This window comes from Manis javanica, chromosome 13 (assembly GCF_040802235.1).
Source record: "Manis javanica isolate MJ-LG chromosome 13, MJ_LKY, whole genome shotgun sequence".
Lineage (NCBI taxonomy): Eukaryota > Metazoa > Chordata > Mammalia > Pholidota > Manidae > Manis > Manis javanica.
In genome coordinates, this window is record NC_133168.1 from 57,738,593 (window position 1) to 57,755,872 (window position 17,280).

Here is a 17,280-nt window from a genome sequence, read left to right on the forward strand (position 1 = left end):
TTTTAATCATCACACTCTCTGAGGTCTCTTTCTGCTGTCTTATTTTTGTTTTATATAGAAGGTTAATATTCAGAAGCACCAATCCACCCTTCAAAAATCATTCTCCTGTCCACAACAACAAAAATCCAAAAAGTTGGGAGACAGGTAGGTGCAGAATTCATACATTTGTGACATCAGTGAACTTAGTTTTCGAACTTTTCTGTTGGTTTGGTGGGACTAGAGTGCTGTATGGGATTATCATGGAGGAGGGGAATAGATAGAGACATGCTCATCTTTTAAGAAAGGCTGTAATTACAATTCCACAGAAATGGGGTCATTTGGTGACAGTGTTAGACAGGAAAAGGACAATTAACTTTAATCAGGGACATTTTATTGAGAGGGGATGACCTGCCTTCTCTCCAGTGTGTCATTCTAAAGCAATGTGATTGTGAGACTGGTCATAAAGAAAGCAAGGGACAGATCTAAGTCCCCAGAAAGGCTGGGGGAAGTCACAAAGTACACAGTTCAGTGGCACATCTACACGGAAGCAGGCCCACCTGTGCAGCAAGAACAGCCATGTCACGAATACAGTGGTACAGCTGTAGGCTGAAGAAGTATTGGAATATGAAGGAATTATTTTTACATCAAAGAAATTGAAAAGCTTACATGAAAACAATGAATTGGTTATATGAAGTGGACTGGGATTTTTCTTAAACTATAAGCATAGTGAGGACTATTTATATTAAGTTTATGCAGTTTTAATGAATCGTTGAAATTTTGCTCTTTCCTCTTTCAAAATCCCCTGCTAGAACTTTGGGGCTAAAAGTTGGTCTTGAATCCACATGTGAGTCTCTCTTTTCCCTTCCAGATTCTGACGTGTTGTGGCAGAAGCTTAAAACCTGAAAAGACTGTGAATATTCTCTTTCAAATGTCAGACCCAGATTCATATTTCCATCTGTAATTTTGTTTTCTTTCTAACATAATTGAAAAATAATGAACATGATCCATGTAATTCCTGCTATCTGTACTTTTAAAGGAAAGATCATTTAAGGGAACTAAGATACATGTCTGTAGAAAGGAGCTATAGTACAGTTAAATTAACACTGGATTCAGGGTAGGGATCCTGACTTCTGCCATCAACTAGCTGAGTAACCTTTTTTACAGACTCTTAAAACTCTCTGGGCTTCAATTTTCTTGTCTATAAAACTAGTGGGCTGACTAAGTGGTTTCTGAGTTCAGCCTTTAAGATGTGATGATTCCATAACTGGAATAGCTTTAACCATGTTTAGCTTGATTCAGATAACACAACAAAAATAACATTGTTTGGATGGTCTATTTGCCTTCCCAAATGTTTTTGTATACTTTGAAACTTATTCAAGAATCTCTCATAGTTGGGTTTCTGTTTGTTTGGTTTGGTTTTCATGACTCTATCAGTTTTGCAAATACTGCCTTCCCTGTATGTGTTTTAGTGATGTTGTTATATGTATTTGGAATTTCAGTGTCTCAGTTGGGGAGTGGATCTGGACTTCTTATTAGGCCAGTTGATGATATGTTTAAACTATTACCAATTTCTTGGCTATAACTATAAAGAAAACATTCTTAGAAAGAAAGCTTCACATCTCATAATGAGGAGATTATTCCAGGGAAAACAAAATAAAGCAAAACCTTATAATAAAAAAGAAAACACCAGAAAGAGCAGTAAGAAATGAATACGCCCATTCCCAACTCTGTTCAGGAGGACAGTACTAATAATTTTGCTCAAGATATATTTTCCTCTGCTGTTCTCTAAACTCTCCTCTCCTCCCAGGATCTGGCCTAAGTTCTAGCTTCCTGATGAATCTGCTCATGAAACTGTTGGGTCTTTGCTGATTCCTCTTTCCCATCTCCTATCATCTCTTCCAAAAAATTTAGTATTTATATCAAAACAACTGTTTATTCCCCTCCTACAGTGAACCTAGAAATGGAGCTAAAATGGATGAAACAGAACACCTGAGGAAGTGCCTAGTCGGAGGTAGCGTGAGTAAATCATTGTCTGAAGACATTTGGGAATGCCAGTGTCCTAGTCAAGGTGCCCCTTAGCCGGCAGACCTGAAACTCACCCGTAACTCAAGAACCAAACCCCACTAACCGATCTTTGGTAAATGCTCCTCAAACAAATATACCAATTATTTTTATATCTCTCTGGCCCTGCCCTATTAGTGACTTCATCTCTGCCCTCTGCATTCTTTATGACTCACCTCACAATCACATCAACCAGTTGAGTAACCTTTTTTTTGCAGACTCTTCAACTCTGTAGGCTACAATTTTCCTGTCTATAAAATTACTGGGTTGACTAGATGGATTCTGAGCTTGGAATGAACCTGTGGATCAGGTTTGTTTTCCTCCCAGGCTTATGCTTCAAACCTATGATTTCCTACTCAATCAGTCATCAACCTAAATATCAGAAGGCATATTATATTTTATCGTTGTTTTGTGCTTCTTAGTATGGGGTGCTTGTGAGGCCCACATAATGTTGGTAGAGAAGTGACTAATAAGACATTTGTGAGCCTGGAGGAAGGAGGGAGGGAAACAAGGAGTGGGGGTGTTTAAAATGTTAATGGGGTGTGTTATGGTGCTGTCTAAAGGGGAATCTGTTTTTGTTTCTTTTCAGTTCAGATGCCAAGGAGAAAGTCTCTCCCACCTAAACAGATTTTAAAATGTTCCCTCAGTGACTCCTGTGTATAGTGCGTTGATTGTGGGGGGATGTGTAGCTTCTCAAGGAAACCCAAGCCCTGAGTGCCTGGGTTGCAAAGACTTTTTCCAAATATTCAAAGGTGTCCTATGAAAGGGGGGTGTTTTTAGTCCAATTAGTATTGGAAATGTACATTATGCCCATCAGTATTGGAGATTTTTATTCTGTAAAAGGTCAGAGAAGTCTGGCAGTAAGGAAACTTGAACTTGGAAATCTCAAGTGTCCTAAAATATAAACTAGGGAAAACTTTGGGTTAGAGAGTCAGAATATTTCAGCATCTCAAAAATACCAGTAAAGCAAATGTTATCTCATAAACACACAATAATTAAAGACTCATCTGATCAAGTACCTAAGCAAAGCCTAAGGATGTATCTTCAGATGATGGAGGAAAGATTTACTAAAATTCTCTGAAAGATCCAAATAGATTCTTTCTCTGAAAGGGTGGAGGAGGCACTTCGTGAAGCAATGGAATTGTAAGGAGGGTATGGGGACAGGTAACACTAAACATGGCTGTGAAAGAAGGACAGTGAGTAAGTTCATTTTTGTTTGTGCCAAAATTACCCTGGGTGCTTTGGCAACAGTGCAGACTTATCAATTCTGAATCTCTAGCTCCAGAGCAGCATTTTTGACCAAGTCTGCTTTTGATTCTAATGCACAGTTAGATTTGAAAACCATTGGTCTAGATGATAATGCAGTGCTATTTAATTGATAAATAGCCAAGAAGCCTGCTAAACACACCTGCAGACAACTAACATAATGTTTAAAATGCTAAATACATATTTCGATTAGCCTAAAAATGTCTTGTTTTGTAGCTTATAATGTAGTTGCAATAGTGCAGTGGTTAGAAGAACATGCTGATGGTGTTCAGAGGAATGAAATGGTGAAATTCATCAAGGAAGACAGGCAGAGGGACCCTTGTGTGGGCAGTGACATGCTTTCACTAGTAGCTAAAAAATTAACTCACTCACCCTTCTTTCATGGCATTTTTGGTGTTACCCATCCTCCATGCTCTCCTAAACAATTTTCCTGTACCTGTTCTTGCACTTAATCCTATACAAAAATTAATTTCTAGATCTGTTTTTGTCTCTATACCTAGAACTCCTTAACCAAGGCACCATAACGACTTATTTATCTTTGTGCACTTACTACAGTGCCTCAAAAAGATCCAGTATTAATAAGTATTTGCTGAACCAATGAAGTAATGAGAGTAAAAATTTTTGACCTTCTATAATCGATACATTTCTGAAGAGTTTGTTAAATAAAAAAATTTTATGTAGTAATGGCCTATATTAATTGGTCTAAGTGATAATCATTTTATATATAAAACCATCCCTATCTAAATCCAGCTTTCACTAGCTTTGCTTTAAACAATTTCCCTTTCATTCAGTCATCCTTATGAAAAATATTTACTTAGCACCTAGGATGGACCATCCACTGTCCCAGTAACTAGGACCAGTGATATCCAAATACACCCACAGCCTCTGCTCTTGGGATAAAAGAGCTTAGAGGGAAGACCTGCATTAACCAAATAATCACAAAAGAAAATGTGCACTCCCAAATGCTGATAAGCGCTAGGAAGGAAGGATACATGGTACAATAGAAACAGAAAATGGAAGACTTTATCTAGGGTTGGGCTAATAAAATGCCATTTTGAGTTGTGAGCTAAAAGATTAAGGGCCCAAAGGGCTGAATTGGGGAAGGGGTAGGGATTTCTAGATAGAGAAAATAGAATGCGCATAGGCTCTGTAGTGGATGGAGCAAGGCATGTTTAAAGAACTGAAAGAGTAGATCAGAATGATCAGCTATTTGGCAGAAGCAGTAGTGGTGGGATTGGGGCAGAGTGCTCAGGAAGGGGATGTAGTAGGGTAGCATGGTGGTGGTAAAGCTGGAGAGACTGTCTTGGGTTAGACCATGAGGGCCTGAAAGACCACGTTAAGAATTCTGGTCCTTGTCCTGAGAGCAATGGGAAACCACCGGGGATAGAGGGAAGGTGGGTGACATGTTGCAAAGCTCACAGGAGTTCAACTGAGGGGAAGCAGTTGGGAACAAGTGCAGCAAGAGACGTAGGGAGACCCTGAAGGCAGCTATTATAGTAATCCAAACATTGGATGTGGCTTTTAGTCAAGGTTGGGGGAAATGCCCTTTTAAGGAATAATGCAAAGAGAAGTCATACGTTAAAACATAACAACTTGCCTAATCCTTTAAGGATTTTCTTTTCCAACTTCTGCTCTTTATTACTGGTAGGCTCTTTGGCTGCGAGTGGCTCTCCAGAAGCCGTGGGTTCCCTCTCAGTCTCCTCGGCAGCCTCATCACAGTCCCTGTCCTCATTGTCTGGTGGTTCTGTGTCCTCAGGCTGCTCCTTGGCCCTGGTGGGACCTTCTTTCCCTGCTGTACTGGCAGCAGACCCATATGTGTTGATGATGTCTTCCAGTTGGCGGTTTAACTCTTCAGAGATATCACGAGCTCCTTGTTCTGGCTGCGCACCTGCTTCCTTCTCTGGTGCTTGCAATGTGGTTGAATAATCCTTATCCTCTTGTGCTGTCAGGCCATTTTGACTGGGTAATGACGACTTGTCCCCTGGAGGTGCAGACTGGGGTTCCCCAGAGAGCTGTCCAGAGTGATTCTTCTCCATACTGGAAGTAGTACCTGGTGGGAAGCAGTCAGGTTTTATGTAGTTAACCCAGTTATGTGCAAATGGTCAGGATATCCCAAATGGGCACCTACTAATTACAGTTTCTAACATAGAATGAATGTACTTTCACAAACTGCTGGTATTGCAATTAGTTAGAAACAGTGGGAAGTCATTTTTCCAAATTAATTCAGACTATTAGCATATTTTTTGGCTTTGGTCTTTAAATTCCAGTAGTATCTCCTGTTACTGACATTAACAGAGTCATTCACTGTATTGTTTTTCACGGCCATGTTTGCCATATTGCTTAGTACGGCCAGTTTGTGTTCTCTTTTTCTTACATTAGTCTATGTAGATGTACAATCATTGAAAGTGCATGGATGTCTATGTTTAAAACATTTAAATTTGAAGTAGTTTTTCTTCAAAGTTAAAACATTTCGAACAATAGCCATGGAACTTACTAAAATCATGCATAACAATAACATTCCTAAACTCTATTTTAACCCATAAATGAAGATTTGATGAATATGGGTACACCGGCATAAATGAATTATTATACTGGATACAGGAAATGCTTCCTTCCTTTTCTGGTGTTTTCCTTTTCCCAGATGAACAACATGTAATTATCAATCAGCAAAACGCTTTTTCTGAGGTTCAAATTGGCATCATTTTTGGAAGGCAGAGAATGAGGGATGGTATAAAATGATGAATTAGTATGGAAACATGGTGATGATTATAAATAATAATTCCTTAAATTTCTGTAACAGTTTTTTGTTTCAATATAAAAATTGACTTTCTTTTAGAAAAAAAAAGACTACAACTTTCTTTTCTCAGTCAAGAAACTCTAGGATAAATTCATTATTTTTAAGAAATAGCAATGTTTAATGAGCAAGGAGTGAATAAACTAGGCAAATAATCCAGATACAATACGGGCTCTTTGGAAATAGTGGGGAAGGGATGAGCTGAGTCAAGGATTCCAGGGTTTCTGGCTATCACCATACCTTGGGATGCAATTGATTTGGCTTTGGACTTTTAAGTTTTGGAGCTGTTACTTGTGAACAATAATTAATGGCAATGCTGCTAATTAGAAGCATAAGAATATGACATGGTCTTCCTAATGCACAGGTTCTGCTGTGGTGGTGGCATGAAAGCAAAAACAAAAATCTACTGCTCCCTGCATTGCATAGCTTCCTGCTGCTGGTGTCAGGGCAGAAGGTGTCAAAAGCTTGAACGCCAGCAAGAGTGGAAAATTCAGCACACAGACCTCGCCACCCATTTGTGGCCCTCACCAAGTACTCATTAACCTCGCAGGAAGTACTTTTTTTCTCTCACTCATTTTAATTCACCAACTTTGTTATCCAGCCATGCAGTGAACAGCTTCGTTGTCTTCTTCCTGAGGCCTACTTGCTGGAAGCTCTATATATAACTTATGCTTCCCCTGAACTTGGAGAAAAACACAGGGCACCTGCTGTCCAGCCAGAAGTTATTTTCAGCTCTTCTAAAAAGAGCCATGACATTTAACACTTCATCCTTGAAAACCAAGGGAGGAGAATACATTTAATCAAATTGAAAACAGTAAACATTTACTGGTTTCAATACATATATGTGGGTTTTACAGTGTTAGGGGGCCTTCTTAGGATTAAGTGAACTATCTAAAGTAAACCAAACTTCAAAGCAATGAATTTAAAACTAACTGCACACGGGAGTGTTAGTGTGGTTAGTCTAAACACAAGTGTTTTGTTTGTATCTGGTTTATTCTTCATTCACCCGAGGCCATATCATTTGATGTTTTTCTATTAATTCCAAAGATACCATTTAAACTCACAGTCCACATTTACTTTAAAACATTGTAAACCACAGGACAACTCAATCCCTAAAAGTAACCTCAAGATAAATCAACAAGAGGAAAAAAATAAAGTCAAAGAACTCTGTTACTTTTACCTAGTCCCTTTTATGTTTATTAGTTTTACAGCAAGAAATTATTTCTAAATTGCAGCTTCTTTAAACGTTATTGTCTGTTTTTTCCCCTCTTCCGAGAGAGAATTTTTAACTTGCCCTGGGAGTTCTAGTCGATTATCACACACTCTTCCTTCCCTGAGCAACACATTTGAATTATAAATAAAACAATGGAAAGTTTTTCAGCAGTTCGCTGGCAATCTCAAAGTTGCAGGTTTCGAACACCACAAACCACACCCTACAGCTTCTCACAGGGCTGAGGGGAGTGTTCCTCATACTTACCCGAAGGCCAGGAGCTAAGCAGAAAGAGAGGCAAGAGGCAGCAAAAAGCCAGAGTAGCGGTAACAGCAGGAGACAGGCAGGCTGTGTTCTTACAGAGGAGAGAGAAACCAAGCGCGCGCACACACACACACACACACACACACACACGCACACACGCACACATGCACACACACACGCACGCACGCACACACACACACACACACACCCCACAGGCATCCAGGCAACAGGAGAGGAAGGAGGGGGTGGGGAGGCCAAGGAACATGGTATGACACAGCAAGAGAGAAATGCGCCCAGGCTTCAGTAGCTCTCTCTTGAGCCAGTGTCTTAGAAGAGAGAAGCAGCTTGCACATCTTACCAGACTCTGTTCTTTAAAAAATTTAAACTCCTGATATATGGCCCTTGGCCAGCACAATTTCTCACCACTGTTGCTCTTTTGAGCACAGATCAGTTTTTCTTTTTTCTTGGTTTATTTCCAGTGTGGCCCCTGATTCATCTTGTTTTGCTCTTATGCTAGCCTAATTAGCATCAGGTTTCTTATAGGAATCATGAAAAAAGAAAAACAATGGCATAACAAAAAGGAGGTGGTAGAACTTTAATTTTGGTATCATTGTTTGGTTTGTTAGTAAAATTTGAAATGAAAAATTGGATAGCTATTCTGGCACTGGGTTTAGTGACATGTTCACGTGCACAGCACCTGGTGTGACCTCCGATCCCATGTCTTTTCAGGTAACTTCCCATCTCAGATAAGTCCTTGGGGAGGCCATCATTTTCTTGTTCTTTGTTGGAGGTTTTTCCACCTTCCAGAGCTGCTTTTCTAAGTCTTTTTCTGCTCAAGGCTTCAACCTTCTTCCTTATCCACCTCAAAATGCCTCCTTCTCCACCATAAAATGCCTCTTTCTCTAAATCTACATCCATTCCCCTTTTCTTTCTGTTTCTTGAGAAAGTGTTCCCACTCTTTTCCCAAGTGGATTCCTCCATCAGAGTTTCTGCTCCTGGGACTGGCTGGGCACAGCAACGCCCTTGTAGCTGGCAGGGTAATGCCACCAGAAAGATGTGCACATCCTACTCCCAGGAACTTGTGAGTATGTTTCCTTACATGGTGCAAGAGACTTCGCAGATGTGATTAAGTTAAGGGTCTGGAGATGGAGTAATTACCCAGTATTTTCTGGGTGGGCCCAGTGTAATCATAAAATTCCTTTTAAGTGAAAAAGGGAAGCAGGAGAGTGAGCCAGAAAAAGAGATTTGATGAGCCCAGAAGGTCAGAGTGAGGTGGGGCCCCAAACCCAGGAATCTGGGAAGTCTCTAGAAGCTGGAAAGGGCAAGGAAATGGATGCTTCTCTAGAGCCTCCAGAAGGAATGCTTGTCTGCTGACACCTAATGTTAGCCCATTGAAACTCATTTTGCATTTCTGTCCTCTTGAACTGTGAAAGAATAAATTTCTATTGTGTTTAAGTTACTAGATTTATGGAAAATTGTTGTAGTAGCAAAAGGAAATTAAAATATCCCACTGCCAATTGTTCTTCTACCCCTTTTTCCATGTTCGGGGAGGCATGGGTCATATACAGGTGGGTGTACCCAACAAGGAGAGGTGAGGATAAAGAAATCCCAGTGATGAAGACAATGAAGCTGTTTACTGTGTCATTTGATAGTAAAGTTGGTGAATTAAAATGAGTCAGGAAAAAAATATTTTTTTCTCAGTTAATGAGTATTTGTGGAGGGTCACAAGTGGGTGGCATTCTATATTAGGCTAATTCAGTGACATCTTTCAATAAATATAAGCAGTAAGTCACTGTTCTCAATTTTAAGCAATGTACAGGTTCTTTTAACTGAATAACTTAATGCTAAAATCAAAGGAACAAAAATCCCTCACCATTACTGAACTAAGTTATTATATTATTATTTATACCAGTATGACCAATTTAAAAATAGGTAGAAACTGCTGGTGCTTATAGTTATTGTGTGATACAAATTTAAAAAACATCATTAAAAAAACTCTACAATATCGCAGCACTATTTACAATAGCCAAGAAATGGAAGCAATCTAAGTGTCCATCAGTAGATGAATGGATAAAGAAGATGTGGTACATATACACGATGGAATATTATTCAGCTATAAGAAGAAAACAAATCCTACCATTTGCAACAACATGGATGGAGCTAGAGGGTATTATGCTCAGTGACATAAGCCAGGTGGAGAAAGACAAATACCAAATGATTTCACTCATATGTGGAGGATAAGAACAAAGAAAAACTGAAGCAACAAAACAGCAGCAGAATCACAGAACCCAAGAATGGACTAATAGTTACCAGAGGGAAAGGGACTGGGAAGGATGGGTGGGAAGGGAGGCATAAGGGTGGGGAAAAAGAAAGGGGGTATTACGATTAGCATGTATAATGTGGGGGGGGCACGGGGAGGGCTGCGCAACACAGAGAAGACAAGTAGTGATTCCACAACATCTTACTGTGCTGATGGACAGTGACTGTAATGGGGTGTGTGGGGGGTACTTGGTGAAGGGGGAGCCTAGTAAACACAATGTTCTTCATGTAATTGTAGATTAATGATAACAAAATGAAAAATAAAAAATAAATAAATTAAATAAAAATAAACTCTACAAAACCAATAAATACAATTCAAGTGAGCATTACTTTTATGTGACAGATAATTTTTGCTGAACCCACATTGTTACTTGCCACTGCCTGCTGGTGTCTTTGAGTTCACTCTTCCACAATGTGCTTTGTGAATTGACTCAATTTCTTCGAAATCTGGTCCATTCAAATTATTACATAAGTTTCATTCATAATATCTGCCGTAATTTCAATTGGACTTCCTATGATAAATGTATCATTCAGCAATTTCTCTATTTCCTGCAGTTATTAAAGTAGTGCCACTTGAAGCTAAGTTGATTAGACAAACACATGACGACGATGGCACCCAAATTACTCGGGTGATCCGGAATGGGTTTATGCATTTCCAATTACAATTGAAATGACTATAAACGCTGTGGCTCCCAAGAACTCATCTGTGGTCTGCTAGAGTTCCAAAGAACTGGAGTAGGTAAGGAAGAGAAATTAATAGAGCTCAGTATTTTATTATAAAATAAACATTTGAGCTATTGTAAGGAATGCATTTCTTTTTTGAAAATAACATTTTAATTGTTAGGCAAACATTACAAGAAAACAATTAAGAAGTCAAATGAATCTAAAAAGCTTATCACAGGAATTGATAATCCCTTGTCCTCTTCCTCCTGCTCCCCCCCCAACCCCATTACTCCAATCTTGTGCTCCCCAGAGGTAATAATATTAAACTATTGCTTACATTTATTCTGTGATTTACTTTCTCATTTGTAAATAAAATACCTATGTTGCTGTCAACTCATCAATTTTTGACAATACTATTGCCTTTGTCTTTCCATAAGATAAAGATTTTAATTATTTGTTCTCCCCTTTCCCCTCATTTTTTCAATAAAATTGCATCTCAATTTTTAATTCATAGTTTATGTTTTCATTATTGCAATAATGTTCACTGCTAAATCAGGTAGAACAATGTGATTATAGTTCCATCTTTTACAACTTTCTGGTTTTCTTGGAATTATAGTTGTCTTTGCTTTGCTTTGCTTAGTATTGAAAATATTGTCTTCCCAAAATACACAGGAGCTCTGTAAAATGCCTCTCTATGCAATTTTCCCCCAGATCAGATAGGTCAGGTAATTTATACATGCTGGTATTTTCTTGGAAATATCAACCCCACATGCAAACACCCCCAGAGCCTTGAATTCCTTCTCCAGTCTGGTTTGGTGACTTTCTCAGTCTGCGGCGCAGATGTGGTCCTAGCACTTCCCTTGCTGTCATCCTGGAAATTCCCTTTACCTCCCTCCTATTTCTTGAGTCCCATTCTTCCCTTTCTTGGTTTACTTCCTCATTAGTAAAACATATTATCTACTGGCTTCCTAAGAAAGCCATATGTCTTTATTGCCTTTTTGCTACCCTTATACTTACTTGATTGATGGTTGGGCTGGATGCAAACTTTTTCATAAAATGTAAAAAAGGGTTTTTGACAAAACTTTTTTCATATCTACCAAACTTTTAAAGGCACCATTCTCTTGTCTTTTAGTTTTCTATTTTATTCTTAAAAGCGCAAGGTCATTCTTATTCCTGATCCACGATCTATTTCTTTTTTCCTCTGTGGAGGCTTTTAGATCCTCCCTGTGTCCTGATATTCTGAAGTTTCACAATGATAAAATTTGATGTGGGTCTTTTTTTCATTTATTATGTTGGATGCTTAATGGGTTTTTAAATCTGGAGATGCATGGCTTTAACTTGCTTTCCTTCTTATCATTGCTTCTCACCCTGTTCTCCTCTGGGCCTCTTCTCTCTGAGTCCAGAGGCTTTCTGGTTTAGCCTCTCCAGAGAATGATCCTCAGGTATCCTGAAAGGGTGGAGGGAGGTTATGGGACATTTATGAGCTGGGATTGGGGACCGTTGAGTCTAAGTGTTCATTCTCCTAATTAAGAACCAAAACCTGGCCAAACAAAAAACTAGCCTTACTAGTGCTTTTGATAGAATTTCTATTTGCTGAGTATTAACCTCAAATTCTTCAGTTTTTTTCAGAGGCTACCTGGACAATCAGCTTACTTACCCCTTTCCTACAGCCAACCAACCCCTTTCCAGTGAAGTACACCTTTCCTTGAGGGATCATCTTCTATTACATTTTTTTGTTCTAGTCCTCATTCATCATGGTTTGGGATTTACAGATTCAATTCTTTTGGTTTCATTGATGTTAGAGTTTCTATTTCTATTTCTTGCTCTTGTTTGGTAGTGATTTTTAGAGGAGAAAGAGGTCAGAATGATCTTTACGAAGTCATCTTGTAGTCACGATGATCTATTTAATCATTATAGTGGTTCAGTAATGAAATGAACTATCCCCCAAATTAACAAGGTCCAGTTTCAGAAACATCCAACAGGGACTGGTTGTTCTTTCTTCAAGATACTGAAGAAGGGATACTGACAAATTTCTGCGTGGAGAGGAATTAGGTTAAATGAGTCACTTAACACCTCTTTTAAAGTTTATGAATTCTGTATTTTTCCACCGTGGGCTTAAGGGAAGCAGAAATCATGTAATGATTAACATTATAAGCCTGAAAATAAGGCAGTTTGCACAAGAATTCCAAATCTGTCTTTTACTTGGGCTATATTTTAATTTCCTCAGTTTCAATTTCCTGCTCTGTAAAATAGGTCTACCTATTTTATATGATTATTATGAGAGTAACACAGTAAATAATGAAGATACAATCTAAGTTGACTAAGTTCAGTAATGATGTGTTTAAGTGAAGCCTATGAAATGGAATTAATATTGTCTTCACTAATATATTGCATTTTGAAATTGAAGCTGTCTGGAATGAAATTTAAAATATCTGTTGTATCATCTCTTGGTCATGGTATGTATGTATGTATATACATTGACCTGGGTTAGATTTGACTTGGGATAAGGACCAAATCTTTGTGCACTCTTTTCCTACTTAGCAGACATCACTTTTGTGTTTCTAGAGTAGGGGAAAATGTGGACTTGTGGCCAAGCAGAGATTCTTTTCAATTAATCTAAATGTAAAACCATATAGAAGTTACAATATTTGATTCCTATGGTGACGACACCTTTTTAATTTGTTGTGTGCATTTGGTCTCCAGGAGTGTAAAGTATGATTCAATACATCCTATGGAAAGAATTTGATTTAATAGTTTTAAGCAAGAATTAGACAAACAGGGATTTTCTCTAGTCAATGGCAATGTGAACTAACTTTCATGAATAAAAAATCATTTGAAATTTGCATAAATATTGGTTGCTACACTGTGCTTGAAAGTGTGCCACTTTTTAACGGGACTGATTTAATTACACTGAAATATTTTTTCATGATAACAAGGTAATCTTGAATTTCTTTTTCTAAATAATGCAGATAAACTCTAGGGTGAGCTCTTTTACACTGATTCTCTGCTAAAACTGAATTAACAAGATTTTGCTGCATGTATTCTACAGGGGAGACTTGGCTCATGTCAGTGTCTGATTTCTCAGAGTCTGTCATAGTGAAGTAATATTGGACCCCTGATCTTTGAAAAGCCCCTCCTTACTGCACTGCTGAATGTGGTAGTGACCCAGGAGGGTGGGAGCACATATCACCTTGTTCACCTAGAACATGTCCACTGAGGGTAGAGTTGAGCTTTAATGGCTGCCAAGGGCTGCAGCAATGCCGTTCCTTGGAACAGGCTTCACTGTTCCAGCCTCTCAATGCCAGTATGTGGGATTGAAATCCACATGCTGGAGCAGGGAGACGTTTCTGCCCTCAGTCCGGTCTAAAACATGTCCTCAGTGGTTCACCCAGCAGAGTTCTAGGATGCTCCTTTGGGTAGGGGTCAGCTTGTTGCTGCAGATGGGCAGGAGAACCCTCTGGCATTTGAACACTCATAACCTAACCCAGGAGGCAGAAGCTCCTGAACTCCAGGGGCACAGTCACTTTGTGGGGTCCCCCTTCCTTTGGCTCATGTTCTCTTTGGGAAAGTTGGGAAACACGAAAAGCCTCTGTTTACAAGATATCAAAAGTAATGACAACAAGCAGGCAATGATGCAGAATGACTAAATGTCAACGGCTGATGGGTCTACCTTTGAGGTTGCCAACCCACCCATGGTTTTGGACTGGAACTCTCCTGGATGGTTTATTTCTTTCCTCCTTCTCCTCCTCATTCCTTCCCCTTCTGGGGCTTCATAGCTAATGTGGCATATGCAGAATCTTGAGGAACGAAGGGACCTCACACCACTTTCCCACCTCACTTGGACTCAGGGGTCTTGTCTAGGGCCACCCTGACCTTCCTCAGGTAGATTACATTTGATTTAAAATATCTTCCCTTCCTAATAAGACAGCACTACTTGCCAATAGTTAGGTAAAGGAATAAGGCCTCCAAAGATGATAGATCAGCGGGCGTCTCACCATATAAGCACTATGCCTCCTTTCGAAGGTTTGACAAAGGCATCCCTTTTAATTCTCCTTTTTGAGACTGGTAACTAATGACTACAAGGTTCATCTTTCTCTTCCCTGTTTAGTATGAGAAGTTCTTTTAATTCTCTTCCCTCAAGGTCATGAGTTCATCTTTCCCCTATCTGAATATCATGAGGTCTCTCTTCCCCTCTCATCACAAACAATTCTCAGAAGGGGTCTAAGGTGGAACTTGTGTTTAAAAGAAAGCCTGTCATTTTGATGTGTCAAAAAACTGGGGTGTGGTGGTCACCTTGTTAGAAGCTGCCGAGACCTCATATCCTTCCTTTTGGCAATACAGTTCTTATCAAAGAGCATGGACCTATTTTTAAATTTTGAGTGTATGTTTTTTTTCTCCACAAAAATTTAATGTGATTTTTGACAGGATCTGGAACAACACAGACCTGCGAATGGCAGAGGTGGTCAGCAGAAGAGGCGTGAGTGAGCAAATGCTTAGGCCTCTGACACCTTACCTGTTTATCCTACTTATTATGTTCTTTTCTCTTCCCTACTGTGGTGTGCGGATACCTCAGCTTTGTTGTTTTGGAGACAGACCATTCACTGAGTTTATCCGTCTGCCTATCTAATCTTCAAGAGCCTTTTCCGTTCCTAATTGCTATTATGTGACTGGTTGTCCCCAAACTAGATTAACTTACTATTTGTTCTCTTCAGTTCAATTTCAAGGACTGCAGAGGAATCACCTCCCCTCTCCTGTTTATCTTGAAACCATTTTATGGACCCCATTCTCCCTCAATTTGTGGCTGTACCAAATTCATCATGTTAATCAGTTATGATCCCAAATTATAGTTGGATCCTGGCAGAGCTGACTTGTTTCCTCACTCCAGGGCTCACCATTCAAACAAAACAAATGTGGGACGCCCGCCCCCCTGGCTTTGCATAACAGGGTGGTCTTAGATTCAACCTAGAACCATGGCCAGAAGGAATCATGGTATCTGTGGGAAGAACAACTTCCTGACTGCCTTTCTTACAGATACCCAAGAGAGGTTGCAAACATCACTAAAAACATGGAAGAAAAATGCAGGGGAATCCTCTAAGGTGTCTGTATAATGCCACCAAAGGCACTTGATGACATCTTCAAGGACTCTTTTGGGGGAAAATGTAAACTATTATTAAAAAGGATTTTACTGCAAACCCTTCATTGTAAACCTCTGCAAACCCACTGTTGCTTTTAGCCTCAAATCTGCCTTCCTATGACATCCCTCAAATGACCACATATCCATTCTTTGGGGATGCCAGGAAGGCTTCTATGGATTGTCTGGAAATAAGATTAAACCTCTGAAGAACGATCGTGACCTGCCCAAAGACTAGAAGAGGACAGCCTAAGAGGAATGGGCTTGAGTCCTCACCAAAGGAGATGCTGTCCTGTGGTGTCCTCCTCACCAAGAGAAATCTGTTCACAGAAGTCAGCACTTCCACTGCCTTATGTGCAGGGTCACCAGGTGTTGATACAAATGACGTGATCTCCCCAGAGTACATATTGACATATGTAAAATCGTGGACAACTGTGTGCACATTAACAAAAAGGATTGTCCCTTCTCCTAAAATGAAACAAAAGGGCGAAACAAAAAAAAACCCTTGGCAAGCTGCTAATATGTTATAAACTTTTAAATTCAAAATTTAAAGTCCAAACATCTTAGAATCTAAAGAATGATTTTTTGGGGGCAGTAACAACAGGCAAACAATTTAAAAAACATACACTTAGTTGAAATGATGGAGATTTATTGATTAAGGGTATATATGAAGAATTTGTATTTGAATATTTTGCCTGAATGGATTTATGTATATTTAGCTAAAAATGGAGTGACAATGTAAATGTCTGCATTTAAAATTAAATATCACATGAATTAAGCTGTTTTAAACAGATACTTTTTTATAGCGGAGATTTAAGTTCCAAAGGAGAAATTTAACCTTCAGCCAATAAGAAAAAAATGAGGCCAGTGAAGAGATAGCAAGCACCGGTCTGAATAAATTTTGAGTGGGGGAAAAGAGTAGCCATTTATAATCTGTCCTAATAGCAAAAGCCCAACTTCTAGAAAGACTGGAGTTGAACAATAACAACCACAAAAGTTAATCTGGTGGGTTTTCCATATATTTATTCCAAAATTGGATGATTTCATATTAAAAACCTGTTAAAGTTCAAAGGGTAGCCATACCTTTATTGTATAAACAAACTGGGAAGTTAATGTGACTTTGTATTCTATTCTATAAGGGTAAGTGGTACAAGTTTAGCTTTCTGTGTAAAAATTGAAGTGAAAATATGCAATTATCTTATGTAAATGTACATACTACTTCCACTGAACTGTTTTATTTTGATATTTTCTGATATTCTAAAATGGTTTTAAAAGTTTGAATTCATATATTATTAAGTAATGGATATTTTTATTTATCCAAATACCCCTGAGAAATTGGAGATCTATGCTGGTGTCAGCTGTAATTAAATTGAAGACATGTATTTCTGATGAATGAAAGTTTATCAGATGATATATTCAATATATGTGAATTTTGGGCCATGGGTCAAAGGAGAAACTTTCCATCTCAACCTCAAAAGCCTGACCTTACATGTAATGTACAAAGTCATTCCTTGTTCTTCCTGTAGAAAATCAAACACATTGAACTGACCTGGCACTGGATGGAAGTGGTACAAACTGGGAGACTCACTTGGG

The 17,280-nt window shown here is 38.9% G+C and overlaps 1 protein-coding gene across 1 annotated transcript in view; it reads right to left on the bottom strand.

Moving 5' to 3' along the window:
* The window catches only part of TXLNB (taxilin beta), a 47,422-nt gene extending 39,639 nt beyond the window's left edge, over positions 1–7,783 (bottom strand). Inside the window, exons 1-2 of the mRNA XM_073219676.1 lie at positions 7,578–7,783; positions 4,900–5,356 (exon numbers count right to left, since the gene is read on the bottom strand). Coding sequence (XP_073075777.1) covers positions 4,900–5,356; positions 7,578–7,740 — 620 coding nt within the window. The 5' untranslated portion in view covers positions 7,741–7,783. The remainder of the gene's footprint in view (positions 1–4,899; positions 5,357–7,577) is intronic.
* Between the last annotated feature and the right edge of the window lie 9,497 nt (positions 7,784–17,280).